This window comes from Silene latifolia, chromosome 10 (genome assembly GCF_048544455.1).
Source record: "Silene latifolia isolate original U9 population chromosome 10, ASM4854445v1, whole genome shotgun sequence".
Lineage (NCBI taxonomy): Eukaryota > Viridiplantae > Streptophyta > Magnoliopsida > Caryophyllales > Caryophyllaceae > Silene > Silene latifolia.
This window is the reverse complement of record NC_133535.1, coordinates 22,051,492-22,071,783: the sequence shown is the minus strand read 5'-3', so window position 1 is coordinate 22,071,783 and position 20,292 is coordinate 22,051,492. Positions and strand designations below refer to the sequence as shown.

Sequence of the window (20,292 nt, the reverse complement as noted above, 5' to 3'; positions counted from 1 at the left end):
GAGTTTGAGTACGCCTTGAAATTTTCCTTCTCGGCCTCAAACAACGAATCCGAATACGAGGCGGTGATAACTGGAGTCGAGCTAGCTACAGCTGCCGGGACGGAGCACATCATTTTGAAAACAGATTCACTTTTAGTGGCTAATCAAATCAGAGGAGAGTACGAGACTCGAGACGACGGGATGGTAAGATACCTGGAAAGGGTAAAAGCGACACTTCAAAATTGAAATCTTTCAGATACAATGCATTCCCTGTGTCCGAGAACAACCGAGCCGACGCTCTCTCAAAGCTTGTCGGTTCAACCATCAAGAATGTCGGTCGAACCGTCTTTGGTGGACATCAGGAATGCCAAAAGCATTACTGAGACCGTCGGCATGGTGGGCGACATAGAGGCCGAGACAACGTGGATGACTCCGATAATGAAGTACAAACTGATAAATGAATTACCAGAGGACCGCAATCTCTCACAGAAGATAAAGAGGATCGCAGCAAGATACTTGGTGTTTGAAGGAGAATTATACAGGAGGTCCGTGATAAGGCCACTCTTGAAATGTGTCGGCCCAGCCGACGCGGAGCTAATACTAACAGAAATTCACGAAGGCATCTGTGGTCATCACATGGGGGCAAGAACACTAGCCCACAAAGCTCTCCGAGCCAGCTACTTCTGGCCCACCATGCTTGAGGATTCCGAGCCAAAACCAAAAAGTGCAACAATGTCAAATGCATGCTCCGGTGATACATGCACCTTCCCGAGACTGCGTACGGATTTACTTAGTCCCCTTCCTTTTGCACAGTGGGGGATGGATCTACTAGGGCCATTTCCAACGGCATCCGGAGGAAGAAAGTACTTGATTGTCGCCGTCGACTACTTCACCAAATGGGCCGAGGCAGTCGCGGTACCTGCCAAGACCACGACGGCCGTAAGAAAGGTAATCTGGGAAAATGTCATAACTCGTTTTGGGTTACCCCAAGTCATGGTATTTGACCACGGCCGAGAGTTTTGGAGTGACACAATAATGAACTGGTTGGAGGAACTTGGTATCAAATTTGCATACTCCTCCGTCTCCGCCACCCACGAGAAGCAACGGACAAAGTGAGGCACCCAATAAAACAATCCTCAACGGTTTGAAAAAGAAAGTTGAAGACCTAAAGGGAAGATGAGCCGATGAACTACCCGTCGTCCTGTGGTCCCTCCGGACCACGGAGAAAGAAGCAACGGGGTATAGTCCATTCCACTTAGTCTACGGGTCCGAAGCAGTCCTGCCAATCGAAGCAGCGGTGCCGACATTCAGAACGGCCACCTTTAACCCGATTGAAAATGAGGAAGGTCTTAGAACCTCCCTAGACCTGGTCGAAGAAAACCGAGATACAGCACGCCTCAACTTGGAAGTATACCAAAACCGAATGAGAAGAGCCTACAACCGAAGAGTCCACAAAAGGGACTTAAAAGTAGGGGATCTAGTCTTAAGAAAGTCGGCCGCCACCAACAAAGGGAACATTCATGGTAAATTGACGGCCATCTGGGAGGGTCCTTACAAAGTGGTTGAAGAAATGAGGTCGGGTACATACCGGCTGACAGATATGGAGGGCGTGCCTTTGATGAGCCATTGGAACACTGACAACCTCAGGAAATACTTTGTATAGCGGCGGAGGTGTCCAAAAACTGTTGTTGGCACCCCAACGCGTGTTTATATCTATTGAAAAATCATCCAAGTTTTCCATCAAAGTGTTTATCCCCTCCGTAGTCATATCGAGGTAGACGCCACGGCCCAAGCCGGGCAGTCACCCCAAGAAATAGACGCCACGGCGATCACTACCAAACTAGCGATTGATACTCGCGAAAGCGACCAACATACCTTAGGAACGTATAAGTACAGTTGAGACGCAATTCTAGCCGCCTCGGCCAACCGAAGGCCTGTCAGAGGAAGCGATCAATATGTCTACAGATACGAACGCTGTCGAGTCGTAACCTCTAGCCGCCTCGGCCAACCGAAGGCCTGGTAGGGGACACAACGGTCGATACGCTAACATGTTCACATCGGCGGTTGGAAAACGCAAATCGGACGCCTCGGCCAGACCGAGAGTGAAAGAGGAAGCGACCAACATGCCAACATGCTTAAAAAAAAAATGTTAAACACAGTTGAGATACGCATTCTAACTGCCTCGGCCCGGCCGAAGGTAAAAACGAAAAAGTGCTCAATTAATAACGTAAGAAGACAAGTGAAGGATTGTGATCAAAGCCCCGGCCAAGCCGAGGGCCAATAAACAAACTTTACTGAAAATGATTACAAGGAGAATACAGACGACGGCCGTCCCCATAGGGATAAGCCAAAACACAACCTACCAAAGTTTTACAAAAAACAAGGAAAAGAAGAACAAAAGGTTACAGACATATCATTTGAAGCGCCAAAAGATGGCAGGGAGGAAAGGCTTAATAATTGGCCCCCGAACAGCTGAAGCTATCCGAGATGCCGGGTGAGCCTGGTGACGACCGCCCGTCTCCCTATGCCTGTTGCTGCCCGCCATCGGCGGCGTCAGCAGTATCGTCTTTGGTAGGCGACCCAGAAACTGTCTTGGCAGCTTCAGCCTCAGCAGCCTCAGCTGCCCTCATTCTCTCGGCTTCCTCCTTGGCCGCCTTAGCCTTCTCAGCAAGGGCCGCCTTCTCCGCGACCTCCTCTTCCTCCTTCTTCACCCTTGCCTCCTCAGCGGCCTTCGCCTCCGCGGCCTTCTCCCTAGCTTCAAGCTTGTCATCAAGCAGCTCGTCAAATTTTTGCCACGGAAAGGAGCCATCAAGAAAGAGCTCCCCTATCACTTCCCTGGCGGCTTCTTCGGCCAGGTCCCGGTATTGGGCGCACATGTTAGGAAGAATCTTGCTTTGGAGCGTCTCAGTGTCCAACTCCCTCTGGGCGATGATAGCCTGCTTATCCTGAAGCGCCTTCCCCTGGGCCTTAAACATGGACCTCCATTCCTCCCTCTTCTTAGCATTGAAGTCGGCGACGGCCTGAAGCTTGTTACGCTCCTCCAGCAGCTTAGCGGCCGGACCCCTGCGGCCTCGGCCTTGACTCTCTCAAAGAAGGGACGCCTTTTCAGCGTCCTCCCTAAGTTTTCTCTCAAAGACGGACCGCCTTTTCGGCCTCGGCCTTGGCCCTCTCGGCTTCCTTCTCCCGCAGCCGAGTTCAAGCCGAGCCGCTCGAGCGTGGGGCGCTTCACCATGGCCTTTTCTTGCTCCATAATAAGAGCACCGCCACCTCGGCCCACTTCGACAAAGATCCTGGCCAAACTTAGGCCCTCCGACCTAATCTGGACGGGGGTAGGCTTCGGGAAGGAGGAGACGACGGTGGCATCATTACCACCTGCCTGCGCAGGTCGCTTCTCAGGACGCCGTTCAACATTGTGTCCGGTAGACGGCGGCAGTTGATCTACAAAAAATTCAATCAAAGCATCCATGTCAACATTCATGGACATACCAGAGAGCTTTGTCATCGTGAACGCCTAATGAACCAAGCTAAGTCCGAGCACGGGATAGATCTGTACCAGGCTTGGCCTTCTTGGCCGGAGGACCCATTTCTTTGGCGGCCTCGGTAGCAGTAGTAGCAGCAGCAGCAGTCTCTTTTCTCTTGCGTAAGAGAGGAGATTTCACTGCCACGGTGACCTCCTCCTCGGCGGTAATATCAACGATCTCCACCGTCTCCTTTTGGACTGAAGGGATGAGAGGTGGAACTGATGTTGACGCCGTCGCCGCCGAAGACTTTGTTTTTCGCGTTCGGCGCGGTATGTTACCAGCAACCTTCGCCTGGGGCGCCGTCGTATCTAAGCCCTTCACCGCGATCCATGAGATCATTTGGCGTCGGTCTGCGATCACGGGTCTGGGCCTTAGGATGCAAATCAACAACTTGCTTGTCCTTATCAAGTCCCATTCTCCTAAGGATATCTTCAGACAGATCCGAGCCAAAACGGTCTGTAAAAGAAACGAAGCAAGGGTTAAACAGAAGAAATAAATCAAAGTTCAAAAAACAAAAACATTAAAAGCAGAGATGGGCCTCACACCGACCCCACTCACCCCGTTCGAGGGCCGGTATGAGGCCGACGTGGCAGAGCAGCTCATCCTGAAGAATGATCTGCGTCGGGGGCATCCATCCCTTCGGCACCCCATTCTTCTCAGCCTCAAACAGCCTCATCGCCCGCTTCTCATCCGCATTAAGAGGGACCTGCCAAGGCGTCCATCTTAAGCTTACTCCGGAGACCCATTTGTCATGCTCCCCCTTACTCGCACCGCAAATTGACGCGGTGTCTTTGGAAGGACCGGGCAGTGGATAATCCTTCGGAACCTCAACGTACACCCACCGCGCCTTCCAGTCCTTGCAGGAAGAAAGCTTATCAACGGAGACGTAACCCGCCTCCGTCTGCACGCTGTACCACCCAACGCGACCAGGGGCTGACGGCCGAAGGTGATGAAGCCGGCGGAATAAGTTAACCGTTGGGACCTCCCCCTTGAAAAGGCAGAGCCACACAAAGCCGACTATAGTCCTAATGGCCAACGGGTGCAGTTGGGCCACGGCGACGTTCATGGCTTTAATTATGGCCATAACGTATTCATTCAGAGGAAACCGGAGCCCATACTCCAGGTGTCTGATGTACACGCCGATACAGCCCGGAGGAGGGCAACAGACGGCCTGACCCGCTCTAGGAATAACAATCTTATACTCCCTGCCGAAGGATAAATGATGTTCGAAGAAGTCAGGACCAGAACAACTGGCAAATTTGTGGGTCCAAGCACGGTCAGGGCCGATCTTACAGGCGTCGCCGTGATCGAGGACGTACGGCCTCTCGTCATCAGGATGAGCCCTTTCCTCATCATCACCGTCATCATCAACATCATCATCATCCTCCCAATCCTCCAGAACTTTTGGATCAACTTCAGGAGAAGGAGACCTAGGGCCCCCAGACCTTACCGGAACGGCGGCTAGTGCCTCCTCTTCATAAAGACGCGACGGGGAACCCCCCGGCGCAGGATTACTAGATCCGGCATCAGCAGAAGACATGTTCACAACAAAGAAACTTAAACAATTAAAAGTTGAAAAACTTGTTTGTTTACCTTGGGAAGAGTGTTACGCCGAGTAACGCTTCGAAGACTAGAGAGAAGTTTCGTCAAAGAAAACTAAGCGAGAAGAAGAAAATTTTTTGAGAGAATGAATTTGGAAGGCCAAATTCAGGGGCTAACTCTCCCATTTATAGGGCAAAGCCCACTCAATCCGACCAATCAGGGCAAAGCCCATGAAGCGTCAACCAATCAACAACGAGACACATGTCAAGCATGCAGCCATGGAATGTCAATCGACAAACAGTTACAAAACTTCTTCAACACGCTCCTTGACAGAATGCCAATCGACGTATCTTCTTCAACACGCCCCTTGGTATCTACTTGCCAAACGGCCCGCTGATTCAACCAAGCTTGGCAGCACCGGCTAGGGGCAATCAAAAGCACACGGCACTCACAACCTCGGTCTCGGCCAGCGCCACTTTCTTTTCCACATCTGATGTCCATTACACATCCATGTGGAGGGGGGATATGATACGGTACGGCCTAAGCAGAACCAAGCCGAGGTAGAAGAAGCCGGGACAGAAAAATTTGATTTTGCGCAGAATACGCTCAACACTCATCGAAGGTCCATACCACGGCATAGACTACGCTGGGGCAAATTGATGGGGCATATTCTGCACCCGCTGACCGAGTCAACATATTGAGCAAGGTCAAAGATATCCACAGCAAGTCAACGACTTAGAAAGCCTAACCCTAACCGACGCACTGCTGTCGGCTGTCTCTTGGGTCTCGGTTGGGACAACTAGCACGGTATGGGCACATATCCGCGTACTCATATCCAAGACCCTCGGCATGGAGTCAACAGGCCCGCCGCCCGCCATGGGTCCCTCGGCCGAGGGTAGATCAGTCTTTCCACCTGCTAGCCACTTGGCCACTTGGCCACTACGTGACAAAAGGTGAAAGTCTATAAATACTCCTCAACCCTCATTGAGGAAAGGATACACAATCTAACCTAAAACTCACTATTCATCTGGTATAAACTCCCTTATCTCTCTACAATATACTTTGTCAAGTAACATACATCTTAATCCCTCAGTTTGTTCATCGTTTCAGGAGAGACCGAGAGGAAGAGTCAAGACAAGGAAGGACATCCAATCACCAAGCTTGCGTGGTAAACAATACTGCTCTGGAATTACACCCGGAACACAGTAAGTGATCATAATTTAATTGAAGTACAAGTGTGTAATTTTTAAATTATGTTAATTGATCAGTCTACTATTTATTTTTATGTTCTAATTAGAATCTTAGTACTTTTGGTTTTTTCTTAATTAGGGTTTGATATTTGAGATAATCAGGATAGTTTATAATGGTGACATCATGGATTTTACTACATAGAGTCGGGCGACCGAAGAATTGTAATCTTACATGGCATGTCCCCCTTGTTTTTGCTTGATTCTCCTCGTACCATGCCATGCTCCAAGTTAATTACCCCCTTTCATAGTTGAATTCTGGTTACTGCGGTGCTTGAGAAAGAAGACGACACAGCAGTGTTGGCCAAGTTGCCATCTTTTTTGGAAGCCCCCAACGATGATCAAAGTTGTAATTGTTGTTCGTCGTGGATGTTGAATCAATGGCTTGACATTAATGTGTACTATATAACTTGTTTTGTTTTAGATTACAATGTAGTACAAAAAGGGAGATGAAAGAGGAGATGAATTTTTGCATATGAGTGTAAAAAAATGAGAGGGGTAATTTGGGAAAAAGTGTACTATGATGAGTAAAATGTGTATGCGAAAATCAATACCCTTTGTTAATTGCAGATTATTAAACAAACCAATTTTTTTTTCATTTTTTTTTAAGTTATGGTTTTGGGTTGTTTAGGTTGACTACGTAAATTGACGATGACAAAGACAAGTGCAGTGTGGGTTGCCGATGACAGCATGACGTGGTGATGTCTAGGCTGTGGTTAAGGGAGAGGGAGGGGGAATAGGCATTTGCGTGGTGGTGGTTTAGGTGGGTGGTGAAGCGTAGGTGGCTGTGGTTTGTTGGAGAGAGGGAGGGGTATGGGGTGGCAATGGTAGTTGGTGTGGTGGCATTGGAGCTGGCCTAGGGCGAGGGACGTGGTTTGGTGGGGTGGTTGGAATTGGCTGGTAGTCGCCGAGCCCAAGGGTGGTCGGTGGTGGGCAGGGGACGCGTGGAGTGATTGGGTAGTTGAGTGTCGTTTTTTTCTTATTCTCTCTCTTTTCATATGCAGTAAACTGCCACCGTAAATCGCTGTGCATCGATTGCATTTTTATTTGATACTCCCTCCCATCCAAATTAAAGGTTAGATTTGACTTTATTATGCTTGTCGAGACGCGTTTTACAACATAAATATTTTTAGTTACACATTATTAAAAATTTTAAAAACTTAATATTCATATAACATTCATGACGATGAATACAAAAAGATCTCGCATGACTATGTTTTCTCTTATACGTTACTAGTAATACCAACGATCCTCTACAATTATGAATAGTGCCAAAAAGTCAAATGTAACATTTAGTTTGGATGAGAGGGAGTATTTACGTTTCAAGTAGTAAATAGTTTTGTTTAATTTAGTAAATAGTTTTGTTTAATTTTTAGTATTATGTAGTACAAATACAATAGCCAGATTTAGTACTGAGACAATGTCGTTGATTGGTAAGACTCTACCTAATACTATAATATACCTCATTTTTCACATGTGAAATGTTGATATATACTAGCGAGTAGCTAAGAAAGCTAATTATCTTACAATCATCATATATTTATTTCAACTACCAATAAATACTTGGAAAATTAATAATTAATAACTAACTAGTTTAGATTCCGCGTAATAAATGAGCGATCTTTATAGAGTTTTTATTTTTGTATTACTTAAATTATGCTAAAGTAACGCCTCATTAATTTTTCGTATTTCACATCATTATATTTTGATATGAGAAAACAAAAGGAATTGAACTGTAAAATTATTCAAGAAAATTGAGTAAAATTGAATTGCAAAATAATACTGGTATCTTGTTAATTGTTCATTTTTTGCTTTACTGTATTTTGTTTCGAGTAAAAAAAAAAAATTGAAATTGAAATTAATCCAAGATAATTGAGTAATGTGCTGAAATGTATTTTTGTACCGCAAAACTAATGATTCCAATTTATAAATTCTCTCATTTTTTTTTGTTATGAAAATAATCAAAACTATTTATTTATTAATTAGTCTTGCTGAAGACGGGTCGGATCAAGTGACGGATAATGCCACTCATAAAACGGATAGGGGGGACAAGGTGGGGCACCCCCATGTGCTTCCCTCTCTCCTCTAATTGGGTTATTTGTGAGGGAAAATGGTATCCGTCACTTCGACGGATACGTGCCGTCACAAATGAGATTTTGTGTTTATAATATAGGGCGCCACCGGGTGACGCCCAAATTGGGTGCCACCCTCTCACAACAATTGTTTATTGAACGGGTCCCCACTCATCCCATGTGAGAGGGTGGCGCCCAAATTGGATGTCACCCGGTGGCGCCCTTTCATTTTCCTTGTGTTTATACATAATAAGAATAGTATGAGTCAAGTCATTCTCAAATAATAGCATCAATAAAGATTTAATCGTTTATAATTATATATTATTTATACTTTAATTAAAATTTTAAAGTATAAATAATATTTATTAAAGATGATTCATGCCAGCCGACCCCAATTTATTTTGGGATTAAGGCTTTGATGTTGTTGTAAAAAGAAATTTTTTTTTAAAGAAAGCGGGTTATATACTTTAATTAAAAGATTATAGTTTAGTATTTAGTGAAAATTATATAATTTGATGAAAATATTGATTTTAATGAAAAGAATTATATAACGAAATACATTATAATTATTAATTTTCTTATTTAGTAAATACAATTAAATTATTAATAGCTTTCTTATTTAAGGTGGTTTGATAGCCGGTGACTTCAACTTACCTCCGTCATTCGAAAGGATGAGATAGGTTGGTCCTACCCTAGAGGATCAACCTAGTTTTCTTACCTAATAAAAAAAAATGTTTTTTGGAGAAAAAATTAGTGAGTTTACATATATTATCATAAAATGATCATATTTTTTCGTCACAAATGAAAATTCGTGATTAATTTACTACCTTAAAGAAAAAAAAACTTAAAAAAAGATTAAACCAATTTTTTTTAAAAAAAGTATTTGATCTTCTCTTTCTCTTTCTGTTTCTCTTTCTCTTATATCCACAAAATAGAAGAAAGAAATGGGAAGCAAGCTTTGGGACGCCTGATCTAATAAACATCATCAACAAACAAAATAAAAATTAATAACGGCAATCATTGAATCAAAATCAAACATAGAAAATGCCATTAAAAACATTGGGTTTCGGTTCTTGGTTACATACCAAGGTTGTCGATCCTCTTCTCCAAATTATTCGCAGGTTTTTTCTTCTTTCTTTCTTTCTTTTCTCGAACTCGTAACCTAATGTCCACGATACCACCGTCTTAATAATTTCTCGAATGATTGATTTAACCTATTATGTTGTTTTTATTGTAAGTATAGGGGTGCTGAGCCAAAACAATTGGCCTTTTCATCTGCTCTTGGATTTACTCTTGGTGTTTTCCCAATATGTGGTAACTTTTACTACTTTTACCCTCTTAATTACTTTTTTTTTTTTTTTTTTTGTAATTTCTCATTTATTTGTGTAATTATTTGTGTAATTAGGTTCAGCATTTGTGTTTTAATGCATCATGTATTGAATTGTTAGAGTACTAAATTTACAAAGAGGTCTTATATTAGGCGGAGTTGGAGTTACTGTGTGGATAATAGGTTGCAGGTTCGAATTCGTCTTCCTTCGGTATTGTACCCACCTTGTGTCTCCTTTGACACCAGAAAAGAAAACCTTGTTAGCTGGAAATGTCGATTTTTCTATTATGATTGAACTGCTTGCTAGTATAAATGGGTCTCTTGTATTGAAGTTAATTTCTGATTGATTGTCTTTGTTATAATCAGACATGGGATACTTACTAATGGTTACGATCAGGTGGATAACCGATTCATAGTGTTTAATTTAATGGAAGCTCTGATTTTTAAGTTTTAAATGCGTGTTCTTCTCTATTGCTCGATTTTTGCTCTTCCAATTCGGTTTGTCATTTGGAAATAGGGATATTATTACTTGTATTGCCTGGAGAATCAAATGAAATCCAAATTGTATGGGACGGTATATTGGTAAAGATCAGGCCATTGAAAATAAGATCAAAGTTTTTTTTTGTCAAAAACAATCTTAGATCAAGGGCATTTGGAAAAAGACTATCTTATCGTATTTTATTTTAAACTACCTTTGTTTTCTTTTTTGTTGTCGAAAACTATGAATCTGTCGAGTTTTAGTTAATGATCGGGCATTGGCCATATTCACACGTGTGGGAATCTCCTTTTCGGCTGATATCCCCTTATTTACCTTGTTCATTTCCCTCCTTGCAAAAAGTATAACCTAACCACCACCTTCCTACTGTCATCTCCAACAATTTACTCTCCTCCTCTTCCTTTTCAATTACTTACTTGCTGGAACTATTTTCACCATCACCAATAATCTTCTTTAACACAAGAAAAGTGACAGTGGGGTACATCCGACTCCCCTCAACCCGCAATTTGCAGGAGCCACTAAGGCATTGGGGTAATGTTGTTGTGGAAATGTGGAATACAAGAAAAGTCGATTAGCACCCTCTAATAGGTAATAATCATCAACCCACATGAAAAATGAGTATCAACTCTACATGCAACAAATCGTCTCCCTGGATTGTTGAACGTCCAAGATGTTGGGTAGGCGATGGGGTAGGCACAATTGCATTTCATCCTTGGTTCCTTACAGCTGAATTATTGGTTGAGTTTGAGGACCCCTTGACAGTTGACATTGTGAAATTGAAAGTAATGGCATAAGTTAGCAATGGACATAGGGAGAGGATTAGTTGACAGTTGTGGAGGGTGAAGAGAAGTATTGCATTAATAAAGTTTTGGTGGGATATGAAATAGGAGAGGGGAAAAAGAGGGAAATCAGCAAAAACGAGATTCGAAGCATGTAAACAAGGTTCAAGTGTTTTTTCTTGGCTACTCTAATTTCCTGGCTGTCATATAATGTAGGACGGTCTTTTAAGAGGGGTGTTTAAAAAAGAAGAGTAAAATTAGCCAACAATGTCGTCTTATCTGCAACTGATTTTGGCACGGTGATTTTAGTACTTCCGGCAATAAAACTATCACATTTTGGTTCATCAGTCCGTCTCATTGAAGACGACCACTATCCGTCACAAGCTGAATACGGATAGTGACCCTCTCACAAAATGCAAGTGAGAGGGTAAGTGGGGTATCCATTTCACCCTCACTTGCACGATCCATTAGCATTTTGTGAGAGAGATACTATCCGTCTTCAGCTGTGACGGATAGTGTCCGTCTTCAATGAGAATTTGTGTTGGTTCATTAGCATAGTGTTAAACTGTTAACTGTTAAGCTTGTCAGGTCTTCATGGGGCTTAAGCTTTCATATCTAATTGGTGCTTGATAATCTTTTATGCCGGTGTTTCCTTATAGATAGAGGGATATAGGGGTTGTCGTAAGTCACCCATCAATCTGGTACAAGTAACGCAATCAAAATTCTGGATTGCAAAATTATTTTGGGCTCTTCAAAAGCTACATGGAAATGTAGCTTTTGTTCTGGAGAGTGAGTTCATTGTGAATAAAATATTATATGAGATGGTCTCACCAACTCATAAATCCTACAAGTTGAGATGATAACCTCATAAGAATTTGGGAGACCTCTCATACTACCGGGTTATGATATGTGTTCAATCATGCACGGTGTCAGCTTTTGTTCTCAATAACAATTGGTGAGAGGATGAACGTAGCATTAGGTTTTGCATGATCTGAAGTATACTTCCTGAATTCCTGTCACATTGTATGTGGTAGAGGTTCTCTTTGATTGGTAATGAATGCAAAATGGTGTACACTGGTTTCCCTTACTGAGTAAATATAATCCATGACAGGAGTTACCGTTTTCCTATGTGGGCTGGCTATCACAATTCTGGGATCACATTGCCATGCTCCAACTGTCTTGCTAACTAATTTTGTGGCAACTCCAGTAGAGTTGAGGTAAAATCTGCTTTGGATCTTACAGTCTACCCTGCTGCTGTGCATTCTGTTTCTTAGATGGATTTTTTTTTTTAAAACATGGTGACACTGCTATTATAGAGTCTGCTGTTTATAGTATCTGTACAGTAGCTTTTATGTTTGATCTGTATGATAGGATAATACAAAAATCATTGGCGAGATGCACGTTGTATTTCATGGGATGGCATCACAGGACCATAGAAATTCACTTTTTGGGTGTATTTTGCTTGATTTTATGTGTTTAGCAAACTAGAACCTCATACGAGTATTACTTTTAGAAAATTTAAGCGACACCTAAAAAATTATTTTCTAGGTTTCTACTGTTTCTTGCTCATTAAGTCGTTTCTTGTTTGAATTGTAGTCTCATTGTACCCTTCCTGCGTCTTGGGGAAACTATATCTGGAGGCTCCCATTTCGCTTTAACCTCTGACGCTCTCAAAAAGGTCTTGACTGGTGAAGCTTCAACTGAAGTTCTTTTGAGCATTTTCCATGCGGTATGTATACCTTATAATTTGTCTTCTTTTTCCCTTTAATCCAGTACTTACCTGACTCCTTTAAGCGAATTTGGTTTCCTGTGGTTAAGATATTTGATGCCTGACTTTTTTTTTTTTAATTGCAGTTGCTGGGATGGCTCATTGCGACACCATTTATCATGGCCGTACTTTATATCCTACTTTTGCCTTGTTTCAAGGTTCTAGTACGGAAATTTAAGTCCTCTTCATCAAGCCCTAAGAAACCAAGCTCAGAAGTCAGGCTTAAGGTGAGGGATTCCTGATGAATGCTATTTTCTTTAGTTGGATCAAAAGTTTCTAGGTTATAAACGTTGAGTCGCTCGAATTTGTAGGACATGTAGGCATGTAGCTGATTCTCTTTCAGTTCTTGTTCATGTGAACTATGTTACTCAGACTCGTCACATTACCCTGTGTACCATGTCGAACACTCGACATTCGGAAAGTTGTACAACACCTGGATACTTTGGTTTAAGCAAAAAACAAAAAAAAAAAAAACTTTCGTAAAAAGGTCAGTCTGACATTCAGACGAGCCCAGTGTTGGATGCTTGTAGTCGAGTCCGAGTAATATTGCATGTGAATCCCCTAAACTTAATATTGCACATGAATCAGTTGAAAACATGATGTGCTGTATTGTAGCATCATCTGAAAGAAGAGCATCAAGATCAAAAGGCGCGGGCACCGAATATGGCTGATTCTTCTGAAATGGCTGAGTTGTTGGTTCCCTTGCGTTCTTCTCAAAGCCTTGGAAACTAATGTTAATTAGTTTATACATGGTGAATCTTAATGCAGGAAGCACTAGTCTATAATGCTTCAATAAAACCATATTAGTTTCATAATCCTCTTGTATAATTAATTAATTAATTAATTGTGTACTTATGTAAAGGCGTCAGTTCGAGATTGTATGAATCTTATATATGGCCATAAAAAGGTCGTAAGTTTAACGTAAATAACTTCTAGTTCGTCAAATCTTTTCAAAATAACTTATTACTAGATTATGGTGTGTTTGGATAGCGAAAGTAAAGGAAAAGAGAAGGGAAGGGGGTTTGGGGATGGAGGGGAGGGGAGGGAAGGGAAGCAGGAATGGAGAGGTGGTGTTTTCCTCCAAAACTTTCCTATAGTGGAAGGATTTGATTATGCTTGGAGAACGGAAAATGGACCTCTCTAAATTCTTGCCATTTCCCTCGTACCCCACATATTATCCAAACAAGGGATTTTGGAGGAGAGTTTCTCTCCATTTCCTAAAAAGAAATGGAGATGCCATTTCCTTTCGATGATTCAGATCGTATTCTGGCATCATCGAACGACTAAAAATTTATGGGTAAAAATAAAGGGATAATGAGGTTTGGAGGGAAAAAATATTACTCCCTCCTATTCTAAATAACTGTCCCGTTTGCCATTTTCGTCTATTCACATAACTGTCCCATTTGCCATATTTGGACATGGTTTGTTTTTACTTTCCTACCCTTAGCTCTTTTCTTTATTTACCACCCCAACTAGAGTAGGCAATGGGCCGTGCTGGGCCGGCCCGCGTGCCGGCCCGTCGTGCCTTCCCCCAAAATTGGCCCGGCCCAGGCACGGATATTGGGCTCCTCGGGCCGTGCCGTGCCGGCCCACCGATCCAAACCTACGCGCGGCCCGCTCAAGGCACGGCCATTTTCGTGCTCGGGCCGTGCCTGGCCCATGGGCTTTTCGTGCCTTGTCCGTGGGCCGGCCCATGTGCCTTAATATTTTTTTTTATTTAAAAAAAAAACGTTATATAATTGATATTTTTTAATACTTTGTGTTTAATAAATGATGATTAATGGTTTAAATATATATTTTATTAAATATGAATGTACTTTTTGTTTAATAAATGATGATTAATGTTTTAAATATATATTTTATTAAATATTAATGTACTTTTTGTTTAATAAATAATAATCAACGGGCCACTCTTCGTGTCGGGCCGTGCCAAGCCCGCGTCGTGCTGGTGTGTGTGACGGGCCCACCGTCTGGGCGTGCGTGCCGTGCCTAGGCACGGTTTGAAAAAAAAATTGCGCGGAGTCTGCGTCTCAAGCCCAGTAGTCAGCCGTGCCCGTGCTTCCTCAATTTTCTCGTTGGGCCGGGCCGTGCCGTGCCGTGCGCCGTGCCTGGCCGTGCCGCCCACCGGCCCGCGGCCCTTTATGCCAACTCTAACCCCAACTACCCATAACCCATTAGGCCATTATATTCAATACTTTTCATTATTTAACTCATATATTCTTACCCCTATACAATAATTTTCATTATTTTAACTATATTCCTTAATTTTCGTGTCATTGTTCAAATGGGACACTTATTCGGAATAGAAGGGAGTATTAAATAAGTTTAAGGGCTTGCCTGGAATCCATGGAATTATTAAGGGGGTAAGTTTTATTGGGCGATAATTACTGGGGAAATTAATTAGTGGGGTAATGAGTTCCTTGATGATATGTTTGACATAAGAGTAATGATTACTGAGTAGATCTTTTACTCCCTCAATCATTACCCAGGGGGGAGGGTGGTTAATGTATTACCCTTTCACAAGGGTAATAATTCCAGGGGGTGAATAATTACCCCCATACCAAACATGGGAAATACACCTCACATACTACTCCCCTATTCATTCCCCTCCTATTACCCTCAATCCAAGCAAGCCCTAAGAGGAAATAAAGATGATCCATTTCCGGGATTTTGTATCCCTTCCTAGTTGGCTAGTTCCTACCTCTCCACTTCCTTTCCCTCCACTCCTCATCCAAACAAGTTCTTACGGATATCTTATAAAGGTGATTTCTCCACTATTATTCCGAACCTTAAACTTGTCAAATTTCTGTCGATCATATGATCCCAACGCATTTCTCTCCCAAATTGGCCGAGTACACTTATTGTTGATCTTTTTGAAGTTGACCTTAAAAATTAGTAGTAGATTTTATAACATGTATGGCTAAAAGATTGTCGTATGTCTAATATTTTTGGACTTGATTCTTTCCATATCGAAGCGGTGAACAATGTAATCCTTTTCGTGATGTAATTTCAAGTGACTAGTGCTTCGATTTTATTGCATGGAAATTAAATTTACTAATGAAAAAAGGAATTTCAAGCATAATACTTTATCAAAACTGTCTTTGTGAATTAAATAAGTTACCTTATCTGATTAAAATAGTTTATTTCATCAAATTTTCAGCTACTTTATTTTTTATGTGTTTGTTATGAACAACCGAAATCAATTTCAGCAACTTGTAATAAAAACCTACTTGGAGTGGCATGAGAGAAAAAATTGATTCTATATATTTGTTTTTGTTTGATCTTCTTTTTTATTTTATCTTTGGTCAATTAAAGCGTGCAAAAAGTCGCATTACAATAAAAAGGAGGGGGATTTGAATCTGGGACCTATTGTCCACAATAGCTTCGTCTTAACCATTAGACTAAGACATCTCCGATAATGTTCTTTTTTATTGAGAATTAATTAAGGTGTACATTTTCAGCTACTTACTCAAATATTTCAGATATCACCTTTGAAATAGTATTAATTACAATTTCGATTTCAACCACCTTTTTAAATTCAACCCCCAATTAGCTTCAAAAATCAAACTTCTTTTAAAAATAATGTTTTGAACGTTTACAATTAGCAAACCATGGGTCTCTCAAAATCTATAAATATTATTAAAAGGGTAAACCTTAAAAGCCACGTAGACAATGTCACCTTGTATTACTAAATGTCACCTTGCATTACCAAAATTCCACGTCACCAATCCTTCGCGTAGTATGACGTGTTTAATTAAGAGGGTAATTCATGTTCGTATAATGATCCATTTAAAACGATACACACATTAAAAAATATTTACATAAAAAATAAATTAGCATAACAAACATTAAATTTTGGCCTTTTTAATTTCTAGATAAATTTTAAAATAATTAAAAATCAAAATTCATACTAAATTTTAAATTTCTACGTTTATTCTTAGAATATTTTAAGTAACAAATAAATATCACATAATTTTATTTTACGCTATTTATGAAATAATAAATAATTTGTAAATATTAAAGGCAAATAATAATATAGTTAACATTAAACATTGACATTTTAATTTTTAAAACTACAATTGGTTAAACAAAAAATAAAAATTTACATTACTCTAATTTTAAATTATTTATATGTGCAACTCCTTCTTAAATATTATTGCAATAAACTTGCTCAATTTCATTAAATTGAATACATATGTAAATCTATAAATATGATTTATAAATAAAAGGGAAGAAAAAATATCCACCATTTTTTAGTTTGTAAGATAACTCCCTAAACAATTCTCATGCAATGTGGATTTTGTAAAAAAATAAAAATAAATTAAACCTTTTATATTTCATTTCTCATTACTCTATATTTATGTCTATATTAAATTTGCTAATAATGAAAATGAATGCTCAAACGTCATAAAACATTTATACATATTTATGTATATATTAAATTTTGTAATAATAAAAAAACCCAAAAGTCATAAAACGCATCCTCATTTGGTTATAAATGTTTGATGGAAGGCATCATTTGGGAGCCGAAATTAAAGCGAATATTTTTTTTACCCCCATTGCCAAAAGGAATTATATATATGTGTCAATAATCTTTCTTATAATTATATCAACATCAAGGTAAGTGTACTAAGGTTTTAAATTAATAATTTATGTATTTATTTTTATGTTCCATTGGTTATGAAGTAATCTTCACATTTTTAACCTTCACATATATGTTCTTTTATCCTCATTTAGGGGCTATCAAGATTTGTGAAGTTGTGCTATTCATAGGTAAATATATATTTACATCTTTAAGATTCAATACCCTATTTCTTACATTATTTAAGGGAAAACTTAAATTAATAACGATAAGGTTAATATTAGATAAATCAAATTCCACCAATTTGTTTTTTATTAATCACTCAGTGGATTTTTTTTAGGGATAGTTCATTGGAGAAAGAAGACTATTTGAAAAAGATAAATACTAAAATTGTTTAAACAAATAATCCCTCCATTTCACTTAATACTATGTTATAAACTAACTACAAAATTGATTACATGAATGTGAATGACTAATTGTTTTTAGGTTTATAAATAAAATTTAGTATTTCAGAAACTTTCAAATGTATGTTTTATTTGGGTACGCGTTTCTTTTTTACTCATTATTTTTCCTTTGAAAAATAACTCTCATAGAATGAAATTGGAGTTGCGATGATCTCAATCTTATTAACAAGTTAGACAAAAAAATTCTATTGACATAGATAATGACTAAATGTAAATTATGATCCAATATTTATGTGCACATGTCAATCATATTATCTAATGCATATGTCTTATAATACATAAAAGATTGCAATGAGATTTGTAGTAGGCTATTATTTAACTCATTTTATCATTTATGCAAAAATATAAAATTTGGAATTTTTGACAAATTGGTATAAATGATATAGTAAGACTAGCATTTATTAAATTTCATAACTATGCTACTATATGATTTATGACAGTTAAAATATTGAGAAGATAAAAAAAACTTTATAATTCTATATGTTTTAAGCTCCTTACATTGTGAGATTTATTATTTTCAAAAAAAGAAGGGAAAAAAAAGAGAAATAATTCAACATGGTGCATTAATTTGCCCTTTCATCTTTACTTATTAACTTTATTTGCCGGAAGACAAAGCGACGTTCAAACTTTTACATAGAAAATTTAGTACAAAATATATACAATCTAAACAAAAAGCAACCTTAAGCATTTAATTTTTTTACATGGTGTCATGAATTACTGGACTCATTGAAAGGTAACTTTTTTTAAAACCGCATATTTTTAGTATAATAATCAAAATAACAACTAAAATACAATATATAGTTTTGAAAATAAACCTAAATTGTCACATAAATAAGGCATTAACCAACCAACTTTTATGTATTTCAAGACTATATTTTTTAAATGGATCAACTAATTGCTCCGACAAATATAAACAATACGATAAAAATAACAAAACTAAAACAGATAAACCCGTGAATCTCACGGGTCACAAACCTAGTTATTTTTCATAACCCTTCACAAATGCATATAGGTTACATGTAACGATAAGAATACAAAAAGACATAGTGTTTGCCATATCGGATACGCTGTTTATCTATGTCATGAGCATTATAAGAAGACATCATTGGATGATGACAACTACTGGGAGTGTACAACAGAAAACAACAAAGAGAAAAACTGTAGAATCAGCACAAAAATGAATGTAGTCAAGTGAGCTCAACTTCTTAAGCGAGCCAATCTGGAGAAGACGGAGAAGGTGAAGATCGAGAAAGAATGATGCATCTATCGCGCTTCGTTATTGCAAAAGGATTGAGAAGTTTGAAGACCCAATCCCAATTGGGTCAGATACTATGTTCACCTTTTTTCAGTTTAGTTTTATTTTTGAATATGTATAGCATACACTCGGTAAACTATACCATATCATGTTTATTTAATGCACTTTAGCATTAATTTAGGACTTATCGATGTTTGCTTGCAATCGACAAACAATGAAGGAAATGTTTCTGCTGATGACTGTTTTTTGACAGAGTGAGTTACTTTTCCTTCCTTTTTGCAGATAATTCTGACAAGGTTTGCTATGAGGAGTTGGTTAAGGTCATTGATTTATCTGATGCCATAGTGGAGGTTCTTGATGCTCGTGACCCCCTTGGTACACGATGTGTTGATATGGAGAAAATGGTGCGAAACTCAGGCAGAAATAAGAAGATTGTTTTATTGGTGAATAAAATAGGTATATTTTTCTTCTCGGCTCCAGAGTATTTATTCATTTACTAGGGTCATTTATGCTTTATGATGAGTAGACAAAGCAGAATGATTTAATATTTTAATTGCCCTTTCTTCTTGTAGAAAGATTAATCTATAAAATATTATTAAAAGGTTAGCCTAGAAATGCCACGTAGACAATGCCACATCGGATAAAAAAAAAGCCACGTAATCTTTTTTTGGCTACTTTTCTTGGTTATGTTATTCATTTTACCGTTTTTAGTTTGTTAAGTGGCTGTTTAAAGCGAATTTAGCTATGCTATTAGTATTAGGTTTTTTTTTTTTTTTTTTTTTTTTGTATATGGTAGCCATTTAGTTGGGTACGAAATTGTAAATTAAGCAGTAGTACATATAGTGTATTGAACAATGAAAAGATACGACAATTAAATAAAAGGAAACTATTGTTGGGGTTTAGCTAGAAAAATAAATGGCAACTCTAGACGGAGGCAATAGATTCTTCTTACCGTTATTTCAGTTGTGCCTTTTTCCCTACTCATTATATTATCCATTAGCTCTTTTGGTGGTGGTGTTACGTGGGGTTGTTGTCTCCGCTGATTTTGGACGCTTTCTGTTTGTGTTGCACCTCACCAGATCGGTCTCTTGTTTTTTTATTTTTGTCCTGCAAAAAAGTTGGAATAGTTATAGCATTAAAAACAAATTAAAGTATAATAAATATTAAATTTTGCTTTTTATTTGTTAAGAAGATTAAAAAGCAATTAAACTTAAAAGTAAATACTAAACTTTAAATTTTATGTAACGTTATATATTTCTC

The 20,292-nt window shown here is 39.2% G+C and overlaps 1 protein-coding gene across 2 annotated transcripts; it reads left to right on the top strand.

The window, feature by feature from the left end:
* The first annotated feature begins 9,218 nt into the window (after positions 1-9,218).
* LOC141605352 (uncharacterized) lies at positions 9,219-13,676 on the top strand. 2 transcript variants are annotated; one of them, XM_074424073.1, is made up of 6 exons: positions 9,219-9,482; positions 9,605-9,675; positions 12,075-12,180; positions 12,560-12,692; positions 12,818-12,958; positions 13,347-13,676. In XM_074424073.1, the coding sequence occupies exons 1-6, from the start codon at positions 9,406-9,408 to the stop codon at positions 13,461-13,463; spliced, it is 645 nt and encodes a 214-aa protein (XP_074280174.1). In that variant the 5' UTR covers positions 9,219-9,405; the 3' UTR covers positions 13,464-13,676. The 2 variants fall into 2 exon arrangements, with proteins under 2 accessions (XP_074280174.1, XP_074280175.1); XM_074424074.1 differs by having other exon boundaries at positions 9,247-9,482; positions 13,320-13,676.
* The last annotated feature ends 6,616 nt before the right edge of the window (positions 13,677-20,292 follow it).